At 36.1% G+C, this 18,635-nt stretch overlaps 1 protein-coding gene across 5 annotated transcripts in view; it reads right to left on the bottom strand.

Annotated features, from left to right (window-relative positions):
* The window catches only part of RALGAPA1 (Ral GTPase activating protein, alpha subunit 1 (catalytic)), a 391,173-nt gene that overhangs the window by 49,578 nt on the left and 322,960 nt on the right, over positions 1-18,635 (bottom strand). For all 5 annotated transcript variants that reach the window (XM_006891556.1, XM_006891558.1, XM_006891557.1 and 2 more), the window contains 2 exons: positions 10,892-11,050; positions 4,507-4,634 (listed from right to left, as the gene is read on the bottom strand). In XM_006891556.1, the coding sequence (XP_006891618.1) occupies positions 4,507-4,634; positions 10,892-11,050 (287 nt within the window). The remainder of the gene's footprint in view (positions 1-4,506; positions 4,635-10,891; positions 11,051-18,635) is intronic.

Genomic DNA, 18,635 nt, shown 5'->3' on the forward strand with positions numbered 1-18,635 from the left:
GGGGTTTGTGCGGGGAGAAGGGTGCAACAATGAATGAATGGAATCCCAAAATCTCTGTAGGTGTTCATTGAAATGAAAAATAAATAACCTAAACTAAAAAAAAAAAAAAGAATCAAATCCCTATGCATATCCATAAAATTCTCCAACACGATAAAAAAGGAAGCCACAGACTGGGGGAAAAATTTGGTAATGACATATCTGATAAGGGACTTATATCTAGAAATTATAAAATACTCGAGTACCACAACAAGTTAAAGGAAAACAACCCAATTGAAAATGGCACAGGATATGAACAGACACTTCACCAAAGAAGACATTCAGATGAGGAACAAACACATGAGGAAATGTTCATCTGTAGTTCTTAACTAGCTGGGCATTCCATAGCACCACTGTGGATGTCTTCTATGATGTCATGAAGGTGGTGGCCATCAACATTGCAGCCCACAGACTGGATGGTTCTCAGCATTCTCTGACTAAAGATTGGTGTCACATTTGTGAGGCAATGCCAACAATCTCATCAAAAGTGATATTCCAGCTGTGTTTAATATTTTTCTCCTTCCTTCTGTCTCTAGGTGGTTCCTTTAGGACTTTGATGATCAGGGCAGAAGCAGAAGGTATCACTTTAATTTAGGCCTTTGTGTTCTGAGTGGTCAGCTTCACAGTAATCCTTAGTCCCTTCTAGTCATCAGGGACCTTAGCAATGTCATCATCAACCTTTTTTTGAAAACAAACTCAGAGGGCTAATCTTGGGGACCAGAGAAGAAATGGCACCGACTCTCATGCTGATACACCTCAGGTATACGACTTTGATCTTGTTGGGGTAGAACTTGGGTAACATGGCAGAAGTGGCTGGTATCGGATGAACCCAGATTTGAGACAACCAAAGAAAGGTGCACTGAGGCCTTCTCCAAACCAAAAGCTGAGGAAAAAAGCTAGCTGTGACAGATAATCAACATCACACTTTTAAAGTAACTTTTAAGATATGCATCTTAAATACTATTGCGCTTTAGACCGGAAATAACTTGTTTTGCCTCCATAAATGTGAGCACCTGTTTTACGACACAAAAAGCAAAGAGTTTCACATTATTTTCTAATCTCATCTATTTCGTGAACTAATCTCCTCATAATTTACTTGCATCTTAGTGAAGAGAAATTTAAGATTCGAGGCCCAAAGAAACAGTAACAGACCCTGGTTTATGGGTGAGAACAGCAGTGTTCACAAGGTCTTCAAGGTTCTCTTGACCAGCTTCACCTTAATGCTCTCCTAGACTTCATACAAATCCACAGACCGTAGAGTCTACTACATGTTCCCCAAGAGAGAGATTAACAATCTTCTCCCATGAGATTGGAGAGTCAGGTATGTGTGGGTTTTGATTTGAAGGCAAGGAAAGTATAGTTAAAGACAGGTTTTATTTTTTTCCTCAGGATAGAAATAATTAATTTTCTCCATTAAAGGAAGATAATATATACTAATGTAATTTCTTTTATTAAAAGTAGATCTACGGGGAGCTCTGGTGGCCTAGTGGCAAGAAGCTGCACTGCAATCCCAGAGGAACACGGTTCGAGTCCACCAGATGCTCTGCCGGAGAAGGAGGCGCAATATCCTCCTGTACCAGTCAGATCTGATTTGACGGTACACGCACACAAAATTTAAAAAAAAAAAAAAAAGTAGATCTACATGTAATAGATTTCTCTAAATATTATTTTTGTTAATCAGTTCAAGGTTTCTGAATTATAATTTCACTAAAATTTATACTTCAAATTGGAGTTTTCAAACTTAATATAAATGAAAAAATATAACTGCCACAAATAAAATCTATGTAAAGATGAATAAGCTCAATCACTGTACCATGCCATGATTTATACCTATAAGTACATTTCAACATGTCACAATATAGGAGGAACTGCAATTCAATCAGACTGCTTAACTCAATTTTCATCAAAGAAGAAAACATATATATGGCAAACTATCAGGTTATAATAATAGTTTCATTTCAAATGAAATCTTTGCTAGAATATGTTGTTGATTTCTGTCGAGTTGAGCACAACTCATAGTGAGTCTATGAACAAAAGACTTGATGCCTTTCTATAACTATCATCGTTTCTCCAAGTTCATAGAGTTTCTACAGGCATATGGTTGAGGAAGTGGAAGACATGCCTGCTTCCAAACCTGTCTTAAACTGGGAGGTCCACCAAACATGGTCCACCTTGGGCAACCGTTATGGCATGACACCTCAATGGCACAAGGTTCAGCATCACAACAAACAGAGATTTCCTCAGTACAGCAAAGTGACAGAAGAGTGATGAACAACTTAGAAGAATGTTCTTCCAAAATATAACACTGGTCTCACTTAGCAATGATTAGGTGCTGTCAAGTCGAATAGCGACTCTATGAACAAAAGACTCATAGTGACCCTATGAACAAAAGACCCTACCTTGTTCTATAACTAATATAATTTCTCTATGTTCATAGAGTTTTCAGAGGCAGGTGGTTTAGGAAGTGGATGCCACTCCTGATTCTAAACCTGAATCAATCTGGAAGCTCTTCCAAACACTGCCCATGATGGGTAACCATTAGGGTATCTGACACAACTATGGCACATAGCAACTCAAAGTTACTTTAGTACAGCAAATAGACAACTGCTGTACCACTTAAAGAATGTTCATCCCAAAATTATTTAACCAATAACATAACCAAAAACCTTCCTTACCTGACCCTCATCAAGATGCGAGAAATCATCTTCCAGAGTGGAATCTCTCCACAGTAGTCACCAAACCAGCCTGCTAGAATACAGACTATTAAATAAAGCCTTTCTTTTTAAACTTACTACAGGGACTATTGGTGGTCAAGTAGTTAAAGAACTGTACTACTAACCCTATGGTTAAAATCCACAGCTGTTCAGTGGGAGAAAGATAGGCAATAGCTTTCCTGTGATTTTAACTCTGAAAACCTATTGCAGGTTCAGCTGTGAGTTGGTTCTGACCTGACAGCAATGAGTTGGGAGTTTTATGAGTATATCTAGTTTATAACATAGATTAATATAGCTGGCACAACTCAGATATTAGCATTAACATTTTATAAAAAATTTAAAAATCAATACGGTACGTAAATTGGCCAACCATCCAGAGGTGGTCATGTTGCAACTGAGAAAATGGGCTGGCAAAGACCTCTAAAATGTTAAAGAGCAATGATGTCAGTTAAAAGACAAAGGTGTTTCTGATTGCTTCTTATACATCTGAAGGTTGGACAATGAATAAAGAATCAATGCCTTTCAATAGTGAGTGGTATTGGAGAAGGATATGAAATGAATGTTCCATAGATTACACACAGAACAGGCTATCTTGGAGGAAATGGAACCAGGGTGTCTCTTAGAAGTAAACACAGTATATTTTTTAGGCACACTGTCAGAAGGGGTCAGTTCTTGGGAAAAGACATAATGTTGGGAATGGTGTAGAGTCAGACACCGTCAAGAAGATGAATATCTTTAACAAGTATAACAAGTGACCCTAACAAGATGCTCAAGATAGGCAAGGTTCAGATCTGTTGTTTATAGGGTCATTATAAACTGTAGTTGATTCAAAGGTGCCAAGCCACAACAACAATACACAGGATGTGATTGATGGTCAGCATTTGAGTCGAGGAATTTTGAGTCTAGAAGCCATGTTCTCAAACACCCTTTACCCTCTCATAATCCTATAGCTCTATTTATAATGTCCCTTCTGTTTGAATGCTCTTCTTCCTCCTACCCAATAGACTGACAGTTTAAGATTAACTCAGTCCTCACCAATTCTCCTAAGTGTTTCCTGACATTACCAACCTCCCTTCCAAAGGAGAAGCTCTGTGTTAGTGTGCTTCTGGAATACTTAATGTATGTATAGTTCCATTATATACATTCATATTTTTCACAAATAAATTTGAGTCTTCACAAATCTCTTAAGCCCAAGTTAACAGCCCCAAGTTTAAAAGGTGATAGGAGAAAATCTTTTGGTGAATGAAATTAGCTCTTGTCTTTGTTTAAATCACTCACTATTCTATCATGTAATCTTTTAAACTAAATATATTTCACATTTCAAAGAGAAAAACTGTATGCAATTTAACTCTGATACATTTTTTCAAAATAAAAATTTGCTAAAATCAATCTATCTATCTATCTATCTATCTATCTATCTATCTATCTATCTATCTATCTATCTATCTATCATCTATCTATACTTAAGAACTCAAAGGTTTTAATATATAAGTCATGTTTACCTTAGAAAGCTTGGAGGACAGGTTGTAAGGAGGCAGCCTTGCAAATCCAAAGGTATGTTGTTCCAATTGACAGTTTCTCTGTAGATGTAAGATGGGCAATCTCTTCCCATATGATTTACAATTTCTAAAAATCCGCTAGGGGGTTAGTTATGAGTCAGTTCGGACTCTGAAGTAATTAACAGTACCACCACAAACCTTAGAATGCAGACATATTATTTAAAATAGAAATTATAATAAGGTGAAAAAAAGGATACAAGTTTTGATATAACGGAATCAGAGATTTCAGAGCACGGCTTGCATTTATAGCTGTTGCTCGAACCATAATGGGTAGAACTTTTCCATTCACAATAGCACCATCAAAAAGTGGACCAAAGAAAGGAACCTGATTAAGAGAACATAATTTTATTGTTAAATACATGCTAGATAGGTTGTGAACAAGATCAATATATTGCTTGCACTTTTAAAAAAGACATTCTTGCACTCTCTTCAGTCCTCCCCAAAAGAACATGTATGCAACAGTACAATGTAAAAACTCTGTAATGATCCTGATGAAAAAGGAAAATTCCTGTAATAGCTGTAAAAAAATTGCCTTCAATACATTTTATTTCACTAGAGAAAAAAGGGGAGGAAATCTAGTTGCAAGGGAAACTTCTGTATCATCAAGAAAGACTTGCCAGGAGAAGACTTGATCTTTATTGGACTTGGGCTTCTGCTTGAGGAAGGATCTTAATGCTAGCAAGGCTAGGAAGGACAGGATATACAGGGGTCTCCTGATCTACAGATGAAAAGAACAAGGACTTTCCTCTTACACAAATGATAAATAACCACACACGCACACATGTACATGTATACACACAGATATGAAGGGGAGATGGGAAGAGAGAGAATGAGCATGGGCCTTCCTTTAGAGTTGGATCTCTAAAGGTGAACTTCCAGCCTCTAAAACTCTAATAACTTTCTATTTGTCAAAGGCATCCACTTGTGATATCTGTTACAAAATCATTAGATAACCAAGACACCATTAGAATGAAATTCTTTATAAGGGATTTCCCATACTTGGCTAAAAAACATAAAAAGGTCAGAAATCTATAAGGAATTGCTCATACTGGGCTAATAAACAAACATAAAAGTAATAAATCCACAAAATGTCAATTCAAATAAAAGTTATACAATTACTGAAATAATTTATAAGGCCTGCAAATTAAAAACTTTTCGTCTTCCTATCCATCGCTCACCTTGACGACACCTAACAACAATATCATGAGCACTGGTGGCCTAGTAATAAAAAGGTTTGCTGAATCCTGAAGGCACACAGTTCAAATTCACTAGCTTCTCCACAAAAGCAGGATGGACAATCTCCTCCTGTGTTATTTACTGCCTCTGAAAACCCCTGGAAGGTCAGCTATAGGTTGATTTCTACAGAAAGGCACATAACAACAATAATATCCATGAACAAGTCATATTTTTCCATTTAATTTATCTCCTACTGTTTCTTGTAGTAGTGCTTTGTAGTTTTCCTTGCAAAAAAGTCTTTTGTTAGGTTCATTCCTAAGTATTTCATATTGTGGATGGCTATTGTAAATGGTATTGATTTTCTAGTTTCCTTTTTTTGTGCTTTCTTTGCTGCTGTACAGAAATCCTACTGACTTTTGTGAATTATTAATCTTATATCGTGCCAATCTAATAAATAGGTTGAGTAGGACTAGCAGGGGTTTTTTGTTTGTTTTCACCTTTGAGGTTTTCTGTGTACAGTATCTTATGTTTTCACCTTTGAGGTTTTCTGTGTACAGTATCTTATTATCTGCATATAGCAATAGTTTTACCACCTCGTTGCCAATTTGTATGTCTCTTATTTCCTTCTCTTCGTTTATCATCTTAGCTAGTATTTCCAATACAATTGAATAGGAGTGGTGATAGTAGACATCTTTGGTCCCTATTTGCAAAACGAATGCTTTTCGTTTCTTTCCACTGAGAATAATGTTGGCTCTTGGTCTTGCGAACATACTTTTCACTATGTTGAGGCCATAAACCCCCACTCCTATAATTTTCAAGTATTTATAATCTCAATTGCAGACAAAAATATAATACTGGAAGTAAATTCCTTTTTCTCTAGTGAACAACCACAAAAAAGATATATCATCTTTTATACAGGAAATTAGTTTTCTATTATATTTGTCGGTTAACTAGTCTTAGTACAAATCTATAACACTTTATAGCATGGTTTAATAGAAAAAATTTGTTTTGATACTCAAATGCCATTTTATCAGGTGATTGACAATTTCAAAAGTCACTCTACTTGAATACAGCCAGTATAAAAACTACAGTTGAAGACAGACGCTCTAGAGAATATAGTAAATAGTCTACTTCGTTGTGATCACATATGATCTTCATCACACATGCTTTGACTTTTCTGAAAGCTACTAAAAATGTAAAAACCATGTCCAGTTCATGGGCTATACAAAAATAGGCAATGGATCGCAGCGTACTAACCTCTGGCTTAGACAAATCTTGAAAAATCTGATAAGGTTTTAGGTTTAAATTCATATATGAGCAATGTAATCCAATTAAAAATGCTAAAGATGTATCATTAACTGTTTAAAAAGTAGGTTTTCTATAAACTGTTTTTATTGTACCCCAGTGAGTTGTAATCAACCCACAGCTGACCCTCCTACAGGTTGACACAGGAAACACATTTCATAAAAAAAGACTGACCATCCTTATCTCCTCATGGAGTAGCTTAGCTGGTGGGTTCAAACCCAATGTCTTTGAGAACGCAGCAAAGCTTCTTACCACTAAGCCACCAGAGGTCCCCTTTTATAAATTGAAAACAGTCAATTAAAAAAAAGGGAAAAGACATTAAAATATTACATTTGTATTAACTTGTAACAAAACTGAGTTTTACTTTATAGAATCTACATTTATTAAATGACATAATCATGTTGTCGTTATGTGCCATCGAGTCGCTTGTGACTCATTGTGACCCTATGTACAACAGCCCTAAACCCTGCTCTGTCCTGTGCCAATCTCACTGTCTCTCATACACCCATCCTGGTCACTCAATCAATCCACCCTACCAAGCATGATGTCCCTCTCCAAGGACTGGTCCCTCCTTACAATCCTTGCCTCCAAAGAGCAGCCTGGTACACTCAATACTGTCTTCAAGCACCACAGCTCAAAGGCATCAATTCTCCTTCTCTCCTCCCTAGTCATTGTCCAACTCTCTGACGCATAACAAGTGACTGCAAAGACAAAGGCCTGTTTCAGACACACCTTAGTCTCCAGAGTGATACCACTGCTCTTCAGTACTTTGGAGAGGTTCCTAACAGCAGACTTTCCCAATGCAATACGTCTTTTAATTTCCTAGCTGCTGGTGTCAAGAGGTTGACTATGGAGCCAAGCAAACTAAAGCTGTGTACAATCTCAATCTCTTCACCATCCATCCTGATGCTGCCAATTGACCCAGTGGTGAGAATCTTTGTCGTCTTGATATTGGGCCTCAATCCATATTGAAGGCTGCAGTTCTTTACCCTCTGCAGCAAACACTCCAGGTGCTCCTCAGTTTCAGCAAGCAGGGTTGTGTCATCTGCATAACTCAGACTGTTGATAGATCTTCCACCAATCCTGATGCCACACTTCTCCGTACAGAACCCAGCCTCCTGGATAATCTGTTCTGCATACAAGTAGAAAAGGTATGAAGAAAGGTATATGCCCTTCCCAATTTTGAAGTGTTTCCTTGCTCTATTCTGCTTCTTGGTCCAAGTATAGGTTTCGCATTAGCATGATCAAGTGTTCTGGTATTCTCTTTCTTCTCAGAGTCAGCCACAGTTTGTTGTGATCCACACAGTCAAATGCCTTTGCATAATCAATGAAACACAGATAGACATTCCTCTGGTATTCCCTGCTTTCAGCTAAGATCCATCTAACTTTAGCAGTTCTCTGCTGATGTGATGTTCCAGTCGTTTTTGGATAATTTTCAGTAGATTCTTGCTTGCATGTGAAATCATTGATACTGTTCTATAGTTTCCACACTCTGTTGGGTCACCCTTCTTTGGAATGGGAACAAATATAGATCTCTTCCAATCAGTTGGCCAAATCATGTTTCTCCAGATTTCTTGGCACAACTTGGTGAGCAAGTCCAGGACAGCATTTATTAGCTGAAATATGTCAACTGGTAAACCATCTATTCCTGGGGCTTTTTTGTTATTTCCTTCAAAGCAGCTTCAACTTCTTCCTTCATCACCATAGGCTCTTGCTCATATGCTGTTTCATGAAATTCTTCTCTGTTTGCCAATTACTCAATCCAGTGACTCAGTATATTCTTTTCATCCTTTTAAATAATTCCTGGATCATTTAATATTCTGTCTAAAGTATCCTTGATTATAGCAACTCGAGGTTTGAATTTGTTCTTCAGTTCCTTGAGCTTAAGAAATGCTGAACGAGTTTAGCCCTTTTGATTTTCTGACTCCAGCTCCTTGCACACTTCATTGTAATATTTTGCTTTGTCATCCCATGCCGCCTTTTGAAATCTTCTATTCAACTCTTTAGTATCTTGAATTCTTCTTTTGCTTTGGCTTCTCTGCGCTCCAATGCAATATCAGTTTCCTCTGACATCCATTTTGGTCTTTTCTTCCTCCTCTGTCTTTTTAATGACCATCTGCACTCTTCCTGGATGACACCCTTGATATTCTCCTACAACTCATTTGGTCATTACTAATTAGTGTTCAAGGCCTCAAATCTGTTCCTGAGAAGGTTTTTAAATTCAGGTGGGATATGCTCAAAGTCATATTTTGGTTCCCGTGGGTTTGGTTTCATTTTCCTCAGCTTCAGCTTGAACTTGCATATGAGTAGTTGGTAGTCTGTTCCATAATCAGCTCCCACCCTAGTGTTCACAGCTGATAACTGAGCTTCTCCAGCGGTTCTTTCCGCAGATGTAATCCATCTGATTCCTATGCATACTGTCAGGTGAAATCCATGTGTAGAACCTGCATTTATGTCTTTTTTGTCATTTATGTCTCTTAAAAAACATATTTGCAATGAATAAGTCATTGATTGTGCAAATTCATTCTATATCCAGTTTCATTTCTGTCACCGAGTCTGTGTTTTCCAACTACTGATTCTTCTTCTCTGTTCCCAACTTTTGCATTCCAGTCAACCATTATCAATGAATTTTGAATGAATGTTTGATTGATTTCCAACTGTAGAAGTTGGTAAAAATCTTCTATTTCCTTCTCTTTGGCTCTGGTTGTTGGTGCATTTATCTGAATGATAGTGGTATTCACTGCACTTCCTTGTATGCGTATGGATATTATCCTGTCACTCACAATATTGTACTTTAAGATGGATCTAGAAATGACTTTTTTAACTATGAAAGCAACCCATTTTCCCTCACCTTTTCATCTCCGGAGTAATATATGATCATCTGACTCATATTGCCCCATGCTGGTCTATCTTATCTCACCAATGCCTAGAATGTCAACATTTATGCATTCCATTTCTTCCTTAACAATATCTAATTTTTCTACATTCATGGTTCTTACATTCAACGTTCTAATCACTTGTGTCTGCTTACTACTGTTCCTCTTCCTTTGTATTTCCATACTTGAAAGCTCCACCTCAGTTGCCCTTTCTGTTAGTCTACATGTGTTCTGTTGTACATATGGTTTTCAGAGGCCTGCTATTTTGGAAGCGGATGGCCAATCCTTCCTCCTAGTCTGTCTTAATCTGAATGTTCAGATTTAGAGAAGTATCTGACAGACAAGCATTTTTTTTTTTTTAAATTTAGGTTGTTTATTTTTCATTTCAATGAACAGCTACAGAGATTTTGAGATTCCATTCATTCATTGTTGCACCCTTCTCCACGCACAAACCCCTCCCCCCTGCCCCCCCATTTGCTCCTCTCCTTGAAAAGCAAAAGATTTTACAGAAAAAGTGAAAGATATATCCCTTATTGTGGAATTAACCATTAGTTTCAGTATTGTCCCTGCCCTTGGCACAAGTGTCTTATCCCTGCTCCCCCATCCACTAGGATACCTATCTACTTCTACCCACTCCCTTCAACATCTATCTCCCATTGTCCAGCCCTTGATCTGATAGCTTATATATGAAGCTTCCTTGGCTTCTGTGATTCCAAACACATCAGCTACTGACGATTTCTTATGCTTTGACCAGTGTCTCTTAAGTTTAGTGGTAATGTTCTCCAAGCGCTAGGGCCGTAGGCCCCTTCTATGCTTACTTTCTGTTGTTGTTGATTGCCTTTGAGTCAAGCACGACTCATAGAAACCCTATGAAAATAGGTTTGAAGCCTTTCTATAACTATCGACATTTATCAAGTTCACTGAGTTTCCGGAGGCATGTTGCTTAGGAAGTGTATGCCACTCCTGCTTCCAAGCTTACTTTTTATTATGTTGAAGTTCATACTTAATTATCTTAATAAAAGTCAAGACTTTTGATATGGTTAGTTTAAAAAAATTTTCACTCTCTTATTATTGATCTTCTTATAGCTCCTCTTTTATCAGACTCAGACAATCTACATATATGATAATGCTTAGTTAAATTTTTCTTCTGTTAGACGGGAAGAAACCCAGCAATCTGTTTACAATTCACAATATATTGATAAAGTATAAGAGAAAAAGTTCTTACCTCTGGTTTTTTCATTATCTGGATACTGAACATGTGATTTTTCATAGGATATATCACAATAAGGACATCACCAAATTCTGTAGGAATAATTCCTCTTCTGTAATCTCTAGTATGCTCTGACCAAACAATGTGTACTTCATCATTTCCTAAATGTCTCAACTGGAAAACCAAGAAAATAATTCATGTTGTTTTAGAGAAGCCCTACAAGTATAGTCCTACCGCTACTGAGAACAATAAAAAAGGAAAAGGATAAAGTAACAAAAAAGCACGTTTAAAAAATGTCATTTAATCATTTTCACAATATGTGACACATATACCAAACATATAAGCAGATATCAGCATATGACTATAAATTTGAAAGGAGCACTGGTGGGGTAGACTCTCTTAGGGAGTTGCACTGCTTAACCCAAAGGCACTGCCTCTCTGGTGGCTCAAATTGACCAGCTATTCAGAGAGAGAATGTTGGGCAATCTATTCCTGTGTATGTAACTGACAGCCTTTAAGTGCCCATTTTTAGGGTGAGCAATGAGTCACTTCTGACTCAATGGCAAAGAGTATGGGGTTTTGTTTTATTGTCAGTTAGAAACAGCATATTCACATACAGCCTACTCTTCTTAACTAGCTACGTATAACTTTTCAGTTATTTTCAGAAAACTGGACCCTCTGAAAAAAAAAAAAAATCAAGAAGGAAAACACCCCACAGATAAATGTCATTATATACACTATGCCTAATTTAGACCATTTTTCTTTTAGAAATATGAAATTTTGTACCAACTATTCCCTACATAATCTTCTAAGAGTGTCCTAACAAGTAGTAAAATGGAATGATTTGAAGTTTTTCTACTGTTTTTTTCCAACTACTGTCTGGAAGTGCTAATGAGCAGTGAAGCGGCTTTAAAGAAACAACAGGAAGAGAGGTAAAAGAAATAGCTAATTCATAAATTGGATAATCACCTAGTGAGTGAGTTGATTATATTTGGTTTAACAAATTTATTTTCAGGCTTCTTGTCTAAAAAACTTAAAAATTCTTCTAAATAGATTACTTAGAGTTTGTTAAGCCTTTAAGAGATGTAACTTTATGGTGCTTTAAAAACATTTATGGTAGTCAGAGAGTTAATGTTACAATGATTAAAGCTGTCAAGTGTGGAATACTGTAAAGAGTAAAAAGTAGCTATCTAGTAATTGAGAAATTACTCTTGAATTCTTCTTTGGCTTCTTATGTATTTTAATTTAAACTCTGGTTATTCTAGTCTATTTCTTGATTCTGCCACTATAAACATCATAGTCCACTTTGGTTCATACTTTACAAGGGCATTCTCTTCATTTCTTTCTGCTAAATGGACACATTACAGGTAAGGAAGTTAAGAAGAGAAAAACAGGGATTAATGCTATCACATTTTTATTTTGATAAAATTTATCAAAGAGTTAAATTGCATACAAATTTTCTCTTTGAAATGTGCAATATATTTTAGTTTAAAAGATTACATGATAAAATAATGAGTGATTTAAACAAAGAGCTAATTTCATTCATGAAAAGATTTTTTTCCTATCACCTTTTAAACTTGGAGCTATTGGGCTTAAGAAATTTGTGAAGACTCAAATTTATTTGTGAAACATGTGAATGTTTCTGAAAAGGTATGGTCTCATAGTTTTTAAAGTCCTAGAACACTCATCTACTTTGGAAATCCCAGTCACCAAAACTGAATATAAATAATTTGTGAATATACAATAAATCCTTGAACTATAAACTTTGCATTCCTAAGAAATGCTTTCTTAGATACTTTGTAGGAGTACAGGATAGAGAAAGACATTATTCCAAACACAGTATCAAGCTAAATGTTTAAAGCTGATATATCTATAGAATCAAATGTATAATATTAGAAGTGATGGGTACAAAGAGTTTAAAAAAGTAATTTACCCACACTCAGGTTTAAATATATCAAAAATTTATCATTTTATAAATTATAGCACTTCCACTGTTTTAATACTAGATGGTATGCCCCAAATCTTAAAATAATGGCTATTTTTAAAGTTTTAATTCTCCTTAACTTGCACAAAATACAACCTGAAAGAGAAAATGTGGGATTTGGATTTTGTGACATTTTTAAAAAGCAAAAAAGATTATACAACTTACAAAAGTCTTGGCTTTATAATTTTATTTTTTAATCAAAATACTTTAAAAATATCCTTCCTATACAGCCATCCCCATGTGTCAGCTTCCCTAATAGGTTTATGTTAACTGAATACAAAAGAAATGTGAAATAAATTTAACCAGGAGGGATGATCCAATCTAATTTTGATACATTAATGTCATATGCTGTACATGTTACAATAGCAGCCAGATCTAATACTAAGCTCCAGGCTATACTGAAATTTCCAAATGGCAGATTGTTCTAAGTGATATCAAGTATAATTGAAGTAATAAACGATAGTAAAAGCTGAGCACACTGTCAGGAAGAATTTTAGTATTTACTTTTTAAAATTAAATGAGTTAAGTTAGCAGAGACAAGACAACTGAAATAATGCAGGTCTCAATTTACAGAAAATTCCTTTTATTTATCTGCTACATTAACCCTTGAACTCTTGCCAAAACTACCTATAATTTCTAGTGCTCACTTATCTAAAGAAATGAGAGAAAAGTGCAACTGTAGTTTTATCTTATGACTAAAGCTTGTCTTCAAATATCAACCACAGAGCATTAAAAGACTGTTCTAGAAGTTTAATGGAAAAGAACAATATGTTTTTGCTTAACTGCTGCAATGAAGATATTCAACACAGAAATATAACAAAGTCATTTTAAACATCTTCTAAGTATTTTAATGAAAGATTCATGAAAATCCCTTGTCCTTTATATCCAAATGCTAAACATGTTTTATGTTGTCATGATTATTATTTATCTTTGACACTCATATAATAATTAGACACCATGTGAGAAACTGCTACATATCTTGATTTTTTTAATGACTATTAAACAAGGGCGTTTGAGTGGTTAGCAACAAACATATGAGGAATGTGTATATGTCACATAAATTCTTTATACAGTACTGTTACCTTTTTTATACTTCATCTCTTATGAACATACACAATTGTGTACTATGTGTACTCAAAAGTACAATTTGAACACCTAAAATAATTTCCTACTCACATGCTTTTAGATGTAAAAGCCAACTCATTTCTGAAAGAGATTTCAAAACTTCTGTACCTAGGATAGGCCCATGTTAGAAATCAAATTACTTTTCTAATCTATTTCAACTGATGCTTACATAGTTTTGAAACTCAAGGCTACAAAATATCATTATTAATTTATGAAGATAAAACATCTATTTCCAGGTTACTTAAATGAAATTTAAAATGTCAAAACTGAAGCCCTCAAAAATGATAAAGTATTAGCTTTGGAGGTAACCGTATCGCTCAAATTTCCCACTAAAATGAGGAACTTCTTTATATAAGCTGCTGTTCTTACTCCTGACAAGTAGTCATTTTGTGTCTGTTTAAATACTTATATGTTTGAGGAGTTAACTCTCAAATCCATCCCTCCAATTTTTAAAAAGCTACAGTTATTAGAATATTCTTTGTATAAAGCAAAACTGTATTTCTCTAAAGCTAGGTCTTCCAAAATAATTCTCAACAAATAAATTCAATCCTGTTCTACATATCACCTTTTTAGATATGTAAAGGTTAGTCTAGTGTACATCTCAACTGTTCTTTTCCAGCTTTAGCCTGTAGTTCTTTTCCTTCTACTTTACAAAATGCTTTAATTCATTATTTTTAATTAATGCTTCAGTTAATTACTGTGCCTTGTAAACTATATTGTCTAGAATAGATAATATTAACAAGTTCTGACACAGGCTTATAGTGAGACTATTTCTTCTTCCTGTTCACAGAATTATTTTCAGTATTTTTACAATATAAACTCACACAAACTCAAACTGAAGTTGCAGTCAATTAAACCCCGAAATCTTTTTCTTACAAAGGTCTTTAAAGCAGGTAAAACTTGATTGTTAGGACTTGAGAAAGGATTTTTATACTTGCTCTTAATAAATTTTACCTTACCACGTTCAGAGTATCTGAAAGTCTTTTGTTAGCTTGATTTTGCTATTAACATGTTGCTGCAAATGACAGCAAATGTGTTTCTAAGCATGGTTGTCAATTTAAATAGTGTGTGGCAATGTGTTAAATGTGTTTGGCTTTCTCTTTCCTAGACCTGAGTTATCCTTAAATACAAATTTTTATGTCCTCACGCAGGTTTTGGATAAAAATATCAAATGGGACAAGTTCAAGACAAAGAAATGGCCCTAAAAGAAGTCATTACAGATTTTCTCCTAGTGAAAGAACACCCAACAGTTTATTGACTGCTTACTATTATTATTCTAAGTGTTCTGTGATAATTAGCACATTTAATTTTCAAAACAGTTTAATTCTTATGATTATTTGAAAAGATGAGAAATTAAAGCATAAAAAGATGAAGTAACTTGCCTAATGTCATACAACTAGTAAATGGTAGAACCAGGACTTTAACCCAGACAGCTTGTTTCCAGAACCTGTATTTCATGTACTGCCCTGTACTGACTCTCATGAAATAATTCATTTATAAGCTCTGGATATGATTATATAATCAGTCATGAATATATTTACTGAATTATTAAGAACACATTTCTTCAACTTGCCCATAACAAAAGATTTAGTTAAATGTTTTATACTGTCTGTGGATTTCCCTGATCTAGCAATCCTATTAAAACAAATTAAGTTACTTTGATGTGATTTGTTATGGTGAATTCATGTTGGCTTCCACTGATCACTACTTCATTATCTAAGTGCTCACAAACCATCTGTTTAATAATCCTATTTTTTCAGGCACTGACATAGAACTCACAAATATTGATAATTTCTGCAGTTTATGCTCTGTCCTATGTCCTTTTGGGAAAATTAGGATGTATGCCCAACTTAGGGGAAGGCTTTCTTTTTTGATCATTATTAGTAAAAGTCAAGAGAGTCAATTCTAGATTTCCTCAGTGATATGAAATATTAACTACATGGGGCAAGAGACAAGAATTTGTAACATGCAACTACACCTTCTCCCAACAGCAGCTTACCCTTTGTCTCTGTTAAAAACACCTAGTAGTATATATTGTGTAAAACACTCAAACTCATTGCCATGAAGTTAGAGCTGACTCATAGCTGATCCTCCAAGTGATGGTTCAAGGCTGTAAATTGTATGGGAGGAGTCTGCTCATCTTTCTCCCATGGTACAGCTGTTAGATTTGAATCTGCTGCCTTTATGTCATGAGAGCTTCTAAGAGTCTTGATTCCTGTTTCTTTTACTGTATTTCTAACAAGGTTTTGGTTTGGTTTTTTTTTTTAAAAAGGGGAGGTAGTTTTTTTCCCCTCAATTTTCCTCCCTCTTTTTGCTCAACGTCAAGTACATTTATATTCCAAAACTGGACAAGTTCAGTGAGTTCTTAGAATGCCCTTTTCTCTCCTTTCTCTTACCATCTTTCACATTTTAGCAAATAGTGTGAGTCAACTTAATGCCTTATACTACCTGTTCTGGGTAAAATGATGAGGTCTCTATTGTCACAAAACTCTGAGTCTAGTGGAGGAGACAAAGTAAAATAATTTTAAGTACAGCTAAATGCATTAAACATAGTTGGCATTTCTAATACACTATCAGTTCTGTGGGGGACATGGGCATTCTTCTCTCATGCCATTTAGAATATAGGAAATACACTGCAGGGTCAGCTATGAGTTGGCTCTGATGGCAAAGGGTTTGGGGGGTATTTTTTTAAATGCAAATAACAAAGAAAACTGATCTACTATTGCACCTACACTAAACGCTGAAGAACGCATAGAAGTTGTTAGTTACTCTGTGAAATACTGGTATATATTTATAAACTAATAAACGAGTGCTCAGTGCTTCAAGTTTCCATTCTTTCCCCAAGCCATATACTTATCCTTGAGGAAATATATTCTACCATATACTTTTTATTATCATTGTTAGGTGTCATCGAGTTGAAGACAACTCATAGAGACGCTAAGAATAAAAGATATGAACCCTGACCTATCCTGTGCCATCCTCACAATCTCTGATACAGGTGAGCTCACTTCTACAGTCATTGTGACAATCTATCTGGTTGAGAGTCGTCCTCTCTTTCATCATCCCCTCGATCTTCCCAAGCATCATGTCCCTCTCCAATAAACAGCTTCTCTAAGCAACGTGCCTAAAGGATGTGAGATGAATTGTTACTATCTTAGTCTCCAAGGGGCATTCTTGCTGCACCTTCTCCAAGACGTAACTGTTTGTTCTTTTGGCAATCCATGGGCTATTCAGCACTCGTCTCCAACACCACAGTTCAGAGGGATCATTTCTTCTTTCATTCCTATTCACTGGTCAGCTTTCAGCATCACGGCAAGTGATTAAAAAGGCCATAGCCTGAATAAGACATATCTTAGTTCTCAAACAAATCTCACTGCTCCTTAATAATCTGGAGTGGTCCCTGACTGCAGACATTACCTGTATAAAACATTTCCTAGTCTCCTGATTGCTGATACCAAGTATACTGATGGTCGATTCAATTAAGATGAAGCCACTTAATTGAATACAATTGAGTGTTCTGGAATTCCCACTCTTATCAAGTTCAAGATGAGGGTGACGAAAATTAAACCAAGTCTACGAAAACCAAAATACAGTCTATCCAAACTGAATTTAAAAATCACCTTAAGAACAGGTTTGAGGTATAACCACTCTGGATGGCAGTTTGGCAATTCCTCAAAAAGCTAAACAAATTCATGATCAAACTATTCCACTGCTTGGAATATACCCCAAGAGAATGATAACTGAGGCACAAAAGGAGACTTGCACAGTAATGTTCTTAGCAATGTTATTCACCATCTCAAGAACATGGAAACAATCTAACTGTTCAACCACAATAAGTGAACTAACTCGGTCCACAAAGAAAAAACACTGTATAAGACCATTAATGTAGAAGGAGTATAGGGATCCAAGGGGTGGGGGGAAGAGAGGGGTGAGGCTGGGCAATGAGGGGGGGCTAATCATAAGGTTGTACAATTTGATGGGTGGGTGAGGGAATGGAAAAGATCTGGTGTGAAAAACAATGTATTTGAACTTTGTAACCAGTATAAAATGTTGTTGTTATGTGCTGTTGAGTCACTTACGACTCATAGCCACCTTATGTACAACAGCCCTAAACTCTGCTCTATCCTGTGTCAATCGCACCATCTCTGATACACCCATTCCGAATACCCCAGTTACTGAAACAATCCACCTCACAGAGGGCCTTCCTCTCCTGTGCTGTCCCTCTACCCTCCCAAGCATGATGATCCTCTCCAAGGACCGGTCCTTCCTTACAACATGTCCAAAGTATGTGAGACGGAGCCTCAGAATCCTTGCCTCCAAGGAGCCGCCCAGTTTAACCCTTTCCAGGATGAATATGTTTGTTTTCCTAGCAGTCCATGGTACCCTCAATTCTTCTCCAGCACCAAAGCTCAAAGGCATAAATTCTCCTTCTATCCTCCTTAGTCATTGTCCAACTCTCTGAGGCATAACCAGTGGTCGCAAAGATCATGGCCTGTATCAGATGCACCTTAGTCTCCAGAGAGACACCACTGCTCTTCAGTACTTTGAAGAGATCCCTAACAGCAGACTTTCCCATGGCAATACATCTTTTAATTTCCTGGCTACTGGTGCCAAGAGTGTTGACTGTGGAGCCAAGCAAACTAAAGCTGT

The sequence above is a fragment of the Elephantulus edwardii genome, unplaced genomic scaffold, assembly GCF_000299155.1.
Source record: "Elephantulus edwardii isolate Elephantulus edwardi_28Jun2011 unplaced genomic scaffold, EleEdw1.0 scaffold00100, whole genome shotgun sequence".
Classification (NCBI taxonomy): Eukaryota; Metazoa; Chordata; class Mammalia; order Macroscelidea; family Macroscelididae; genus Elephantulus; species Elephantulus edwardii.